The sequence below is a fragment of the Hyaena hyaena genome, unplaced genomic scaffold (assembly GCF_003009895.1).
Source record: "Hyaena hyaena isolate Hyena2069 unplaced genomic scaffold, ASM300989v1 scaffold_2, whole genome shotgun sequence".
NCBI lineage: Eukaryota > Metazoa > Chordata > Mammalia > Carnivora > Hyaenidae > Hyaena > Hyaena hyaena.
Genome location: NW_024080634.1, coordinates 8,234,716 through 8,248,577, shown reverse-complemented (window position 1 = coordinate 8,248,577; position 13,862 = coordinate 8,234,716). Strand labels below are relative to the sequence as shown.

At 44.0% G+C, this 13,862-nt stretch overlaps 1 protein-coding gene across 2 annotated transcripts in view; it reads left to right on the top strand.

The window, feature by feature from the left end:
* Positions 1 to 13,140, top strand: part of BRWD1 (bromodomain and WD repeat domain containing 1) — a 120,915-nt gene extending 107,775 nt beyond the window's left edge. For both annotated transcript variants that reach the window (XM_039228920.1, XM_039228911.1), the window contains exons 38-41: positions 2,067 to 2,293; positions 4,263 to 4,427; positions 6,199 to 7,110; positions 8,307 to 13,140. In XM_039228920.1, the coding sequence (XP_039084851.1) occupies positions 2,067 to 2,293; positions 4,263 to 4,427; positions 6,199 to 7,110; positions 8,307 to 9,409 (2,407 nt within the window). In that variant the 3' untranslated portion in view covers positions 9,410 to 13,140. The remainder of the gene's footprint in view (positions 1 to 2,066; positions 2,294 to 4,262; positions 4,428 to 6,198; positions 7,111 to 8,306) is intronic.
* The last annotated feature ends 722 nt before the right edge of the window (positions 13,141 to 13,862 follow it).

Below are 13,862 nucleotides of genomic sequence, written 5' to 3'. Positions count from 1 at the left end.
GTCCTTAGGGCAGATGTTTTTTCTAATCTAGACCCAAGTAAGGATCTTGTGTTGCATACAGTTTGCAGTCTCTTTGGTCTGTTTTGTTTTGTTTTGTTAATATTAACTCATTTAATCATCATCCAATCTTATTTTTTATTTTTATTTTTTTTAAGTAATTTCTGTGCCCAGCATAGGGCTTGAACTCATGACCCTGAAATCAAGTCCCATGCTCTACTGACTGAGCCAGCCAGGCACTCCTTTTTAGTTTGTTTTATGTTACTATTATTTATTTTGAGAGAGTGCTTGCATGTGCACAAGCAAGGGAGGGACAGAGAGAAAGGGAGAAAGAGAATCCCAAGCAGACTCTGTGCGCAAACTCATGAACTGCAAGATCATGACGTGAGTGGAAATCCAGAGTTTGGCCCTTAACTGGGTGAGCCACCCAGACATTCCTATTTTATTTCTTAAGGTTTGTTTATTTGTTTGTTTGTTTAGAGCATGAGCAGGAGAGGGGCCGGGGGTGGAGGAGAGGTGGAGAGAACCCAAGTAGGCTCTGTGCTGTGAGCCTAGAGCCCGACAGTGGGGCTTGAACTCACAAATCGTGGGTTTGTGACCTGAGCTGAAATAAAGAGTCGGTCACTTCATTGAGCCATCCAAGCACCCCTCTTTAGAGTTAGTCAGGAATTTTGTTTTCTACCTTTGTCTTCTTAATTAATTTGGAGAGTATGGGTCATTAATTTTATAAAAGGTCCCCCAGTTTGGGTTTTTCTTTTACTGTAGGAGTTTTTAACTTTTTTGTTTAATTAAAAAAACTCTCTTGCTTTGAAAATAGAGAGTCTTAGCAGTTAAGAAGGACACAGGATGAAAAATGGAATAATTTTACTCCTCAGATATCCCTTTGTCTTCTGTTTAAAAGGAAGTTTATGATGAGTATAAGCATGTAATTGTTTCCTTTTTCATTTATTGGTCTGCCCTTCAGTTGATAGTAATAGAAGTTAATATTTTGGGTTTTTTTAATTGTCTTATTTTTTAATAATTTATTGTCGAGTTGGCTACCTTACATTGTATACAGTGTAGTCTTTGCTTCAGGAGTAAATTCCCATGATTCATCACTTAAAACACCCAGTGCTCATCCCAACAAGTACCCTCCTCAGTGCCCTTCACCCATTTTCCCTGTCTCCCCCCAACTCCCTCCCCCATCAACCCTCACTTTGTTCCCTGTATTTAAGAGTCTCTTATGGTTTCCCTCCCTCTCTTTGTAACTTCTATTTCCTTCCCATCCCCTATGGTCTTCTGTTAAGTTTCTCATATGAGTCTACATATGAGTGAAAACATGATACCTTTTTCTGACTGACTTATTTCTAGAAGTTAATATTTTGACATAAAACACTTGAAATTTTTTGATTATGATAAACAGTTACTGCTTAAAGAACCTTGTGGTTGTCTTTAAGCTCAGATGCCTTAGATACAAAGCTCTTTTATCTCTTTGTTTTAAAGGAAAATAGGGTTCCTCAACATGAATATTACCCAGATCTGTAATTTAAAACAAAAGGCTGTCTTGTCCTAAACTTCCACCCTTTTTCTTGATAATCCACGGCTCAGGGGTCAAACACAGGGAACTGGTACTTAGAAGTAAAAAGATTGGTCTTAGAAAAAACTAGCTTGTTCTGAATTTTTTTTTTTTTTTTGCCTTTGTTCTTTCTGGTTAGGTTTTGTTGATTTCTCCTCTTATATACTCTTGTACGTATATGTCTATACATGTAAATAGACCAGAAAGTTGTTTCTTATTGAGACTCAGATTTGTAATATGAGCGAATGCCTGTATTACACAGATGTTGGCTCCTCTTAGCCAACTCTGATTTTCTGTAACTTGGGTCATTTGTTCATTACTCCAGTTTGGAACAAAATGATGTCAAATTTAGAGTAAGAATATCTGTAGTGACCCATATCAGAATAAGATGTTAACAGAGAATATTTTAATGTTTCGATCATAAAATTTTTCTTCGGTTATGGAGTAATACACTTCTATTCAGGCATTCTCTGTTTAATCAAGTTTTCTTTCCTTTGTTCATGTCTTTGACCAGAAATCTCAAACAGAAGCGGTTAAAATCTCAGACAAAAGTGACTGCTGAACTGGTGGGCGCTCCTGCCCAGTCTCCCTCCGGGAGGGCTGCCTGTGCTGCGGGCCACAAGACCAGCGCTAGTGTCTCCTCGGGCATGACTTCTGAGGACTCCTCAGAGTCGGCAGGATCGTCAGGAAGAATGAGAAGACTTCGGCCTGTCACTCTGAAAAATGGCTCAACGTTATCTGGTGAGACGGGAACATAGTTCTCTAACTGTCTAGCCCTTGAGCGTGTAGCACTGCTGTTACTCTGGGTTCAGAGGAGGAAACGAAGAAGACTGGCTTTGAGGTTTAAGGAACCTACAATTCAATGGAAGAGTCAAAAGTAGCAAATATGGAGCAGTTAAAATATGTTTGATAAGTGCTGTTCTTTGCAAATGGTGCAGCCACGTTCTGTGCAAATTTGAATCTTAAAAATTTTAAAAAATGAGATACAAGTATCATACTTTGTATGCAAAATATGCTTTTGGTGGTTTTTCTTTAAATTAAAAAAGAAAGGCATGGTAATCATGTGATTATGAAACTGGAAGGCCTAACGGCGCCTGGGTGGCTTAGTCGGTTAGGCGTCCGACTTTCGCTTAGGTCATGATCTCGCGGTTCGTGGGTTCGGGCCCCGCGTCGGGCTCTGTGCTGACTGCCTGCTCAGAGCCTGGAGCCTTTTTCAGTCTGTGACTCCCTCTCTCTCTGACCCTCCCCTGCTCATGCTGTCTCTCTCTCTCTCCTAGAAATAAATAAAAACATTTAAAAAAAAAAAAAAAAAAAAGAAACTGGAAGGCCTAGTAACTTCTCTACTGTTTACGTTCTTGCTATTTGGTAGTAGGACTGCCACAGTCCTGACCCTTCGTCGGTGTTGTGGGCATGAGGCTGTGCAATGTGAGTCCTCCCGTTGCCCTGAGGGGCGTGGCAGCTTCCGATGGCAGTATGGGCTCACAGGGGTAGAAGGCAGCCACACATCACACAGACCGGCAAGCCTGGCAGAAGGGTTTGGATAACCTATTTGGGTCTCTTGATGAGTAAGGAAATCACATGATGAACTGTTTCAGGAAGATCAGTCAGTTTGGCAGTAGGAAGCAGGCAAGGGGAAGAGTCTGGAAATGGAGCCAGTGTGCTGGGAGGGGAGTGGGATAGGACTGTAGTCAGTGGCACACAGCAGAGTAGTTTCACAGGAAGTGACACTGCCCAGGGACGGGCACCCTTCTGTTGCAGCCACCTTCTTGAACGCGGAGTTGGGTTGTATTGTGCAGCAAAATTGTGTCTTTTGGCAGCCTCTCCCACTCCTTTTCATGAAGCTTTCCTTCCAGACGTGTGTGTAAGAATAGAGGGGACAGAGGAACGGGACGCTTGGTGTCGTGTGCAGTGCCTCACACGGGAGCATGTGCTCATGCAGGGTACGAGTAGTAGGAAGGAGTGAGCTGTACTGACTGTTGACATTGTTTACCTTGTTGTGTCCATCTCCCCCCTCCCGCTTTGCTGGGCATTTAAAAATGACCCTTCTTGAGCTGAAAGCATGTGGTGCTGCTGTGCGGTGACAGGGCTTACCAGCGAAAGGCTCAAAGTCTGTCCACTGACATGTGGGACTTAAAGTGGTCGTCCTGCCTACAGGAGCTACAGGAATCACTTGTCCCATAGGACAGCAGGAAGTGGAGGGGGAGCTGATGACACTCTTAGATGCGACTTTGTTTATCAAATATGCAAACTGTATTTTCTGAATCCAACCCAGGATTAATGTGTTACTTTCAGAAATAAAGAGAACGAACTTGATTTGGAATGCTGTTGATGTGGCTTTTAATACCAAGTTTTTATGAGCTGTTTTTTTTTTTTTATTTATTTTTGTGAGACTGAGATGAGAGACTGTGGGGAAGGGGCAGAGAGAGGGAGGGACAGAATCCAAAGCAGGCTCCATGCTATCAGCCCACAGCCTGACGGACGGCTTGAAATCCTGAACTGTGAGATCATGACCTGAGCCGAGATCAAGAGTCGGACCTTAACCGACTGAGCCGGGCGTCCCTATGAGCTGTTCTTTGAAACAGTTTTTACAAATATAATCTCTTTTGAATATCTTGAGAATCTGCTTTTAGTCTGTTGTTATGAAATAGAACTGCTTGTGTGTGAAGATGAGAATGTACGTGATGAACTGTTGATGCTTTATTTTTCTTAGAAAGTGAAATGGAAGATTCCTTAGGTAGCTCTTCATCTTCAGCTTCGAATAGTTCAGAGGAAAGCAAAGAGAGTTCAAGACCTCGTGAATCTTCCTTACGTAGTGGGCTGGCCAGAAGCAGTAATCTCAGGGTGACCAGAACCAGAGCTGCTCAAAGAAGAACTGGTAAGAGACTCAGTGGTTGGGACTTTGGAGGAATATGTATCAAGAGAATCCATAAGCTAAGCATGGTGTGATTCACTGTTTTTAATGCATCTACATGTGATTAAATGTCTTTAGGTTTTTTGAAAATTGAGATATAATTGACATATAACATATTTTAGGTGTAGAACATAATTCAATATTTGTTTACATTACAAAATAATCACGATAAGTATAATTACCGTCAGTCACTATACATAGTTATAAAAATTTTTCTTTATTTCTTGTGATGAAGACCTTTAAGACTTATTCTTAGCAACTTTCAAATATGGAACAGAGTATTATTAACTGCGGTCGTCATGTTGTACATTACATCCCTATGACTTCTAGCTGGAGGTTTGTACCTTTTGACCTCCCCTCCCCCCACCAATCTGTTCTCTGTATTGGGGAGCTTGGTTTTTTTGGTTTGTTTCAGTTGTTTTGTTTGGTAGATTCCACAGAGAAGTAAAATTATACAGTATTCTGTCTTTCTCTGTTGACTTAGTTTGCTTAGCGTCAACACCGTCAGGGTCCATGTATGTTGTCACAGATGGCAAGATGCCATTCCTTTTTATGACTGAATAATGTTCCATTGTATAGATATACACCACATCTTGTTTTCTGTTCATCCATTAATGGGTGCTTAGGTCGTTTCTGTATCTTGACTTTTGTAAATAATGCTGCAGTAAAATTGGGGTCCATATATCGCTTTAAATTAGTGCCTTAGTGGGGTGCTTGGGTGGCTCAGTCGGTTAAGCATCCGACTCTCGACTTCGGCTCTGGTCATGCCCTGGCTTTGGGTCCCACGTTGGGTTCCATACTCAGAACCTGGAGCCTGCCTCAGATCCTGTGTCTCCCTTTTTCTCACTCTGCCTCTCTTCCGCTTGTGAGCACGTGTGCTCTTTCTCTCAAGAATAAATAAACGGGCACCCGGATGGCTCAGTTGGTTAAGTGTCCGACTTTGGCTCAGGTCATGATCTCGTGGTCCATGGAGTTCGAGTCGTATGTTGGGCTGTGTGCTCACAGCTTGGAGCCTGGAGCCTGCGTAGGATTCTGTGTCTCCCTCTCTCTCTGCCGCTCCCCTGCTCATGCTCTCTCTCTCTCTCTCTCTCTCTCTCAAAACTAAACATTTAAAAAAATATTACACATATATACATAAATCTTAAAAAAATATTTTGGGTAATTATATGTATGGTTTGCACATTATCAATAAGTTGCCTTTTTATCATGTTGATGATTTCTTTTGCCTTGCAGAAGCTTTTAGTTTGAGGTAGTCGCACTTGTTTATTTTTGGTTTTGTTGTCTTTAATTTTCGTGTTAGATCCAAAAAAATCTTTGGCAAGATCAATGTCAAAGAGCTTATTTACCAAGCCTGTATTTTCTTGTAGGAGGTTTGTGGTTTCAGGTCTTATGTTCAGGTCTTTATCTATTTTGTGTTAATTTTTGTGTGTATGGTGTAAGATCGTAATCTCGCATTATTCTTTCACATGTGGCCATCCTGTTTTCCCAAAACTGTTGAAGAAAATGTGCTTTCCCCTATTGTATAGTCTTGCCTCTTTTGTTGTGAATTAATTGATCATATGTGCATGGGTTTATTTCTGGGCTCTCTGTTCCAGATTTAGGACTTTTTTGGATTTAGAAAGGAAATCCATTTTGGGGTTAAGAAATAGAGAATACCAGTTCTGAAATAGTAACTTCATTACAAAATGTTGAAATAAGGAACACCTTCCTAATCTTATTGCTACTTTATTTCTAGGTCCAGTTTCCTTAGAAAATGGATGTGGCAGAAAAGCCACTCGCAAGAGAGTCTATTTAAGTGACTCGGATAATAATTCATTGGAGGCTGGTGAGAGTCTAAAAGCCAGGGCTGGAAATACCCGGAAAGTGCTACGGAAGTGTGCTGCTGTGGCTGCCAATAAGATAAAACTGATGAGCGATGTGGAGGAGAACTCCAGCTCTGAAAGCATCTGTTCTGGCCGGAAGCTGCCTCACCGTAATGCTTCTGCTGTGGCCAGAAAAAAGTTATTACACAATTCTGAAGATGATCAGAGCTTAAAATCAGAAATTGAAGAAGAGGATCTAAAAGATCGCAGTCGACCGTCACCATCGTCCAGTTCTCACGCTGCCCAGAATGCTGTGAATGACTCTGAAAACGGGGATTCAGAGTCAGAAAGTGACCTACGAGTGGCCCGAAAAAACTGGCAGGCCAATGGTTATAAGTCGCATACTCCAGCAACTTCTAAAACAAAATTTCTCAAGATAGAATCTTCTGAGGAAGACTCTAAAAGTCACGATTCAGATAATGTACAGAACAGGACTGCTGGTCCGTCAACCTCTGGGCAGAAACTTAAGGCAAAAAGCATCTCCGAGGAAGAAGAGGAAGCAGATTCTGAACCAAGAAAGTATGCTGGTAGGAAGTACAACACAGGACGCAAGAGTCTTACTTTCCTTAAAAAAGCGAAGATCTTCAGTGATTCTGAGGACTCCGAATCCGAAGAGCAAGATGGAGAAGATGGCCGATGTCACGAAGTGGATACGAATCCGATCAGAGGGGGTTTGAAGTGTGAACCGATTGCTGGGCCCCAGTGTTTCTCAGATCATGTATCTGAGACTGATTTGGATTCAGATGATGACAAAACAAAAGAAAAACTCAACAGTTTTGTGAGAGGTAATTCAAAGCCTGCAGCCTTGGCTTCTCGGTATACCCTCAGCGCCGTCCTCGCCTACAGCACATGGTGTTTGTGTTTCCATGAAACTCCTCTTGCCGGTTGTTTTGTGTCTGCCCCGGGCATTCTCCAGCACCCCTTATGGCCTGTGTGCGTGTGTAACTGGTTGTCCAGTACATTTATCTTTGTTGACGTGGCAGGCAGCTGTGGCCGTCACAGCCATTTCTAATGAAGATTCCACTTGTGCAGGCTGTGGGCTTCGAAAAAGCAGAGGCAGGCATGTTTACAGGCTGTGGCCTTACCTGTTAAGAAGATGAGACAAGGGGCGCCTGGGTGGCTCAGTTGGTTAAGCGTCGGACTTTCGCTTAGGTCATGATCTCGCGGTTCGTGGGTTCGAGCCCCGCGTCGGGCTCTGTGCTGACTGCCAGCTCAGAGCCTGGAGCCTGTTTCAGAGTCTGTCACTCCCTCTCTCTCTGACCCTCTCCTGCTCACGCTGTCTCTCTCTCTCTCTCCTAGAAATAAATAAAACATTAAAAAAAAAAAAGAGACGGGAGGGCAGGACTGGTTCACTGGGAGGGATGTGGCAGTAAGACTGGCAGCGGCAGCTAGCGTCTGCGCACCAGGGGCTTGTCCTCCATGCTGTCTGCTTAAGGACCCGGTCAGTCCCCGTAGCGTTCGTGGGCTGCGTAGTACTGCCGCTGCCCCTTGTATTCCCAGCCACCCTCCGGCATGGAGAGGTGACAGCCCCTCGCCCATGTGAAATCTTGCTCTGAGTAAGTGGGGACCGGTGAAGCCTTGAGCAGGAGGCAGTCGAAACTAAGCTAGATGGAAGGTATTTGGTGTGGCTGCAACTTGTGAAGTGAAAAAACGTTTCAGGGAGGCGGAGAGGAGGTGATGAGCTTGTGGAGCTTAGAGCCGAGAGAAAGGGAGTTCAGGCTGCGCTCCCGGAAAAAAACTATTTCAGTGTCTGCTGTGTGTGTGGCCATGGGGGGTTGCAGCTGGGAATGGGGTCTGCTCCTGCCAGTGCTGGGGCTGGACCGAGGTCACTGCTCTAACGTGACAGCCCAGCACCTTCACTGCCGACCTCCTTCCGAGTTAGTAGGCGTCCTGGACTTCTCTTGTTTAAAACGTTGAGCATCTGAGTCCTTTACACATGTTCTGAGAGATTAAAGGACTCCTTCTCGTTTTTAATTTTTAGATTCTGGGTTACAAGACCATGGACAAGGCAGAAAAGGTTCCAGGAAAAGGGTCTGCTCCAGTGACTCCGACAGCAATTCAAAGGTGACTAAGAAGTCCTCAACAGCCAAAACGGGACCGCACAGGACTCCTCGAAGAAGTGCCAGCACCGCCGCCAGTAAGATCAAGCTCATGAGCGACGCGGAAGACGCAGGCAGTTCGGGCAGCGTGCGCACGAGAAGCCGACCCGGGAGGAAGAAGCCGCCCGCAGCCGCCTGTGCCTCGGCGTCCCCGAAGGTGCGGAGTGATTCGGAGGGGGCCGCAGGCAGCGAGGCGCCGGACGAGCCGTGTGCTTGCGGAGGGGGGCCGGGGGCCGGCCCGGGGGGCCCGGCGGCGGGCAGCTCCGACTCGGAAGGTGCGCGCGGTTCCGAGCGCGGGAGCGGGCGCGCCCGGGGCCCCGGGGCGGACGGGGCGCCCTCCAAAGCCCGGAATTCCTCCGGCGGGTCTGCAGGGGAAGAGTCGCAAAGCCATATTCCGGGGGGCGAGAGGGGCCGCAGGGCGGCCGCGGAGGCCGCTGCGGAGCGGAAGGCGGCCGCGGAGAACAGCTTCGAGGAGGAGCTGAGCTACGGGCTGCGCAGGTGGAACGGCCGGCGGCTGCGGACCTACGGGAAGGCGCCGCCGCGGAAGGCGGGCGCGGCGGGGCCCGAGGCCGCGCGGAAGAGGCCGCGCAACGAGGCGGGGGCCGCGGCGCGGGGGGCGGCCCGGGGCGCGCGCGCCCCCAGCCCGGGGTCCGCGTCCGAGCCGGCGTCCGCCACCGAGTCCGACGGCGACGACGCCGGCGCCAGAAAGAGGAAAGCGAAGGGGAAAGCGAGAGCCGCCGGGAAAGGTAAAGCCTGCGCGGCCGCCGCGGCCCGAAGCGCGCGGCGGCAGAGACAGAGCAAGCGGCCCCGGCTGAGTGTGGACGACAACGACTGGGAGGATCTGGACTATGCGAAGTCGAAAAGAGGGCTCCGGCGCTCCAAAATAAAAACGAGGAATCAGGGCAGGAGGACCGTGAGATACCACGATGGGGATGACGACAGAAGCTTAGAAAACGGGATAGATTTTGATGATTGCACCTTATGACCTTGAGAGAAAACCAGTTCATTCAGAGAGGAAATGGACTGGAATTTATGGTGAAAGCTGGCTGTTGAAATTATTTTTTGTCCTACAATTCAGGGAATATATTTATATTTTTCTATGAAAAGTTATGAATGTGACTAAATCATGACTGTTATTTTTATTTGCACTTGCTTGCCTTTGTAGCAGCGTTCAGCACAGGTGCCAAAATATGCTTCATTTTGGGGGCAGATCTACTTTTGACAGTATTGAACTACAGAGAGCAAGGATTTGAAATGTGTTCAACACTAGACATCCTGGTTGTCAAAACCAATAAGCATTACTTTCACGGTGGCAAGTGTCTTGCAGTCATTTGCTGAGTGCGTCCAGAGCTGGTAGTTTCTAACCCCTGTTCTGTTGTCGTAGAACAATTTCACCCGTGGCCTATGTTTACAGATTCTTCATAAATATTATGTGCATACTGACGGAGCGATCATGGGAGGTGTAACCATGATTAGTAGGCGAGGTACCTACCGCCCTCCCCCCCCCTTTTTTTCTTCCTCCTTTTCCCCCCCTGGCTACTTGAGCAGGATGCGTTATACCATATTTGGTCATTTTCATTGGAATGGTTTGTTTCCAAATGCCATTGGGTCTTTTTCTGTTTTTCTTTATTTTTAAGGAAAATATCACTTTTATTTTATAAACTTGAATTTATAAAGTGCTGGTAAATTATTTTTTAAAATGTTTGAATTGTATATTTTAAACCTCGAAGGCCCCGAGCATAGCCCTAGCATTTTCTTTTAATTTGTGCACTAACAGAATGCTATATAATTTGTCTTTCCAAGATCTCCTGGTTTCTATGTAAGGGATTTAACCAAAATCTTGGTCTTCCATAGTCTTACTCTGTGAGATAGAGGAGTTTGTGTGCCTTAGATTTAGGGAAAGTGTGTTCTTTAATAGAGTGTACAGGGCCAAGAGAGTATTTAAATTATCCGTAGATCCCCCCCCCCCCCCAACTTCCATTGAGATTGTAGAGTTGAGTTTTGTTACGAGTGCAATCGCAGATCTCATCTATATAGGAAAATAGTTCAGTGTCATTCTCCACCTCTGTTTTAGCTTACTGCTGCCATGTGCAATCCCAAGCATTCTTTGCGGGGGCAACTCAGTGTATCTTTGTTAGTGACCTCTAGTTAAAATCTAAGAAATTTGTCTTGTGTTGTGGGAAAAGAATTTTGGAATCCATTCAAAGTGAAGCTTCTATCACATCATCAAATACCATAGTACACTTATTTTCGAGCCAAATATTTTTGCTTGATAGGTTGTGCTACTCCATAGAGTGTAGGTGGCCATTCCTAACTTGTTTGTGCCTGAAGGTGGACTTGACTCCAATGGTTTACATATTCGTAGCTGAGGAGTATGGGGCAGTACTCCCACCTCTGTTATTTATTGGCCCTGTGTTTGGTGTCAGACAAAATTAACCCCCTTCTCTTGTGTATGCTTGAGGTGGCAGATAAGGAAAAGCATCAGACTCTGGTATCAATGTTCGAGAATGTTCCTAAGTGTTGTTACTTTTTAGTTGCCTATTCTGTTTGACACGGTAGAAGGTACTTTCCATTCTGATGTAAGGGGAAGGATGCTTTTGGACATTACTGACCGGGACAGGTGGGGTACCACCTCTCCTTCGGTAGATTAGAGAGCTCTCACTGCTTCACAACTGTGATGCTCTTCTAAAGCTAGTGTTAAGTGTACAGTAGAGAGAGTGATTCAGGAGAATTGTCCTTGACTATTGACCTGAAGAAATTAATGGAATGTTCTTTACTTCCCTAGTTTTAAGAAATGGTGATAGATGTCATATCCATTAATTTATTTAAACTCTTCTTAAGCCTCTCTGTTTTATATCTATTCTCAGGGTTATAACTCCATGTTTACCATCATCTGCAAAAAGGTACCAAAAAAATCCATAAATAAAAATGTAGAATACATTCTAAATATATAAATTCTTTTGGTAAAATGATACTTTGATCATTTAGGCTTCATCAGTAGAACTATTCTTGTCTTTTGGACTGAATTAACTGGTCATAGATTGGCCGGTCAACCAATGACTTAATTTTTCCTTCTGTCCCAAATGGTTAGACCTTTGTGTATAGAAAGCAGTATTTGGTTTCATCTGGACACCAGAATTTGGCCTGGTGACTTTGAAGGCATGGTTGACAATGGTGGCTTCTCCTGTTCTGAAGTAAAAACAAGGGATTCTAGTGAGAATCATTTTTATGGGTTTTTTTGGTCATGGTGCTATTCCTAAGGTTAACTTTGAATATGTGACACACACTCCTAAGTACTTTAAGGAAAATTAATAAATAATTAATAGTTCAAAATGTTTACATTGAGCACTAGAACATGTTTGACTTTTTTTCTACTTTATGCGAATTGCGCAGGGATTTAATGCACGGATGTACTTTAATGTGTTTGGGATCAGTTGTATTTTCTTGTGAAAAAAGACAAAAGGTTACAAATTGAATGTGAACTGATCCGGAAGTAAGTGCTATTTAGCTTTCCATTGCACTTGAAGTAACTTGATGGCGTGTATGAACACAAACCAGAGCGAAACTACTGTGGTGTATGTCCAAAGCCCTATGATTTTATTCCTTTCTGGTTGGAAAAAGGTCTGCGGTATTTAGATTTGATTTTTGATTCCTTTGAAAGTATTAAGAAAAACAAAGATGTCAAGCATTTAAAAAATAGCTGAGGTTTAAAAAGCATTTTTTTTCATATCATACTTATTTTACAAGGGTATGCTGACAATGTGTAGTAACTTCTGAATAAAAGGGAAAGTGTATCCCATTTTCAGATACTTCTTAGGGTGGTCATTCTCCCTTTTTTGTTTTAGGGGAAAATCTCTGATTAAATCCTTTCTCAACTTAGAAGTGCTTGGAAGGAATGATAAAGCATTTACTCAACAGCTTCTAAGTTACAACACAAGAGTTTCTTCTAAATGGTACAGAGTTGTACCTAAAAGAACAAATTAATTTTATAATTCGAAAATGGGGGAGAAAGAACTTATGTTCGGGGAAAAGGCATGTCCGAACCTAGAATTGCAAATGGAAAAGGAGATCTAAAGCCAATAAGAATGCCATCTTGAAAGTATTCCTGTCCCCAAATAAGAATAAGACCTGTCACTAAGTCTTCCGCACTCACTGGTTAATGACATCGTAGGTAAAAAATTCTTGAGAGGAGTTCTTACTTAGAAGGGTTCCCGCTACATTCCCTGTCCCTCTCCTGGCCTGTCTTTAGAATATGCAGAACACAGAACGTATTAGCTAAAATGTAGTGTTTTAAAAACCAAATTGAAAGGACTTAAACTCTTGTCAGTGCGCATTGGACTTTGTCGTGCTGCCTGAAAACAATGAGGTTTGTGTGTCCGTAGAATGCAAGAGTGTTGTTCAAGGTGCTCACTGTATTTTTAGTTTCCCTTCCTACTCCATCGTGTTAATTTTTCTGAGTAACTTTTAAATGGCTACAACAGGTTGGTCTGCCTTGTTGCCCTTTATAGCTGAAACATCAGCTCCATCCTTTTTATCCCTATTAAGTCAGCGTATTTACTTTCTCACGCACCTTGTCGTTGTCCACAAACACTTCAGCATCTTACACTGTGTGGAACTCGTAGTTATTTCCTGGTATGATGGCGTGTACCAGAGCGCCTTCACTGCAGAAGAACTCTCCACTGGTACCTGAGTTGATCTCTCAACTCCTGGCTGTGGACAACAGCAAGTAAGAAAGCAGAAACCGTAAGAAGTTTGCAGCTTCACTGTTAAGACTGTCTCTGATTCTAGCATTTGGGAACGAAGACCAAACCAAGTATAATTTGTCAAAGCCAGGGAGAAGGTGGAACATTGTGGAAAAATCTAGTCCAACTAGGTGAGCAAATGCTAATACCACTTGGTAGCTCAAAAATTGTGAATTAATGGAGAAGGATTAAAGTGTAAAGACTGTAATGGTGAGGGCTGTGTGGTCTTTTCTCCTGTTTTAAGCTTTTTATAGCTATTAAAGTATAGATGTTGACTAAGGGTATGTGGGAATTCTCAAAATTGAGAGGCTTTTACCAGTCCCTGTTCACCTGCCAAGCTGGTTCCTAATACGTTGGTAATTTGGTAGAAGAATATGAAGACCCTTACTTGGTGTGTCCTCTAGGATTGCTCATGTGGATCTGATTAGGGAGGTTGGATGGGGACAGTTAACAGCATCCGGGTCCCACAGATCTGCAGGCTCTGTGTCTTTGGCAGCCCGTAAGTAACTGTAGACTATTTGCCAAGACTGACAGCTTCCCCGAATTTAGCTGTCAGTGTTTCAGCATACTTTCTGGTCATACTTTAGTTTTTAAGGTAATCTGAAGGTAAGTTTTATCATTTGTTAAAACATCTGTTGGGAATTTGGACCCCTAAAGATGGCCCCAGCTGGAACGAGGTGGCCAGCTAGAGTCTGT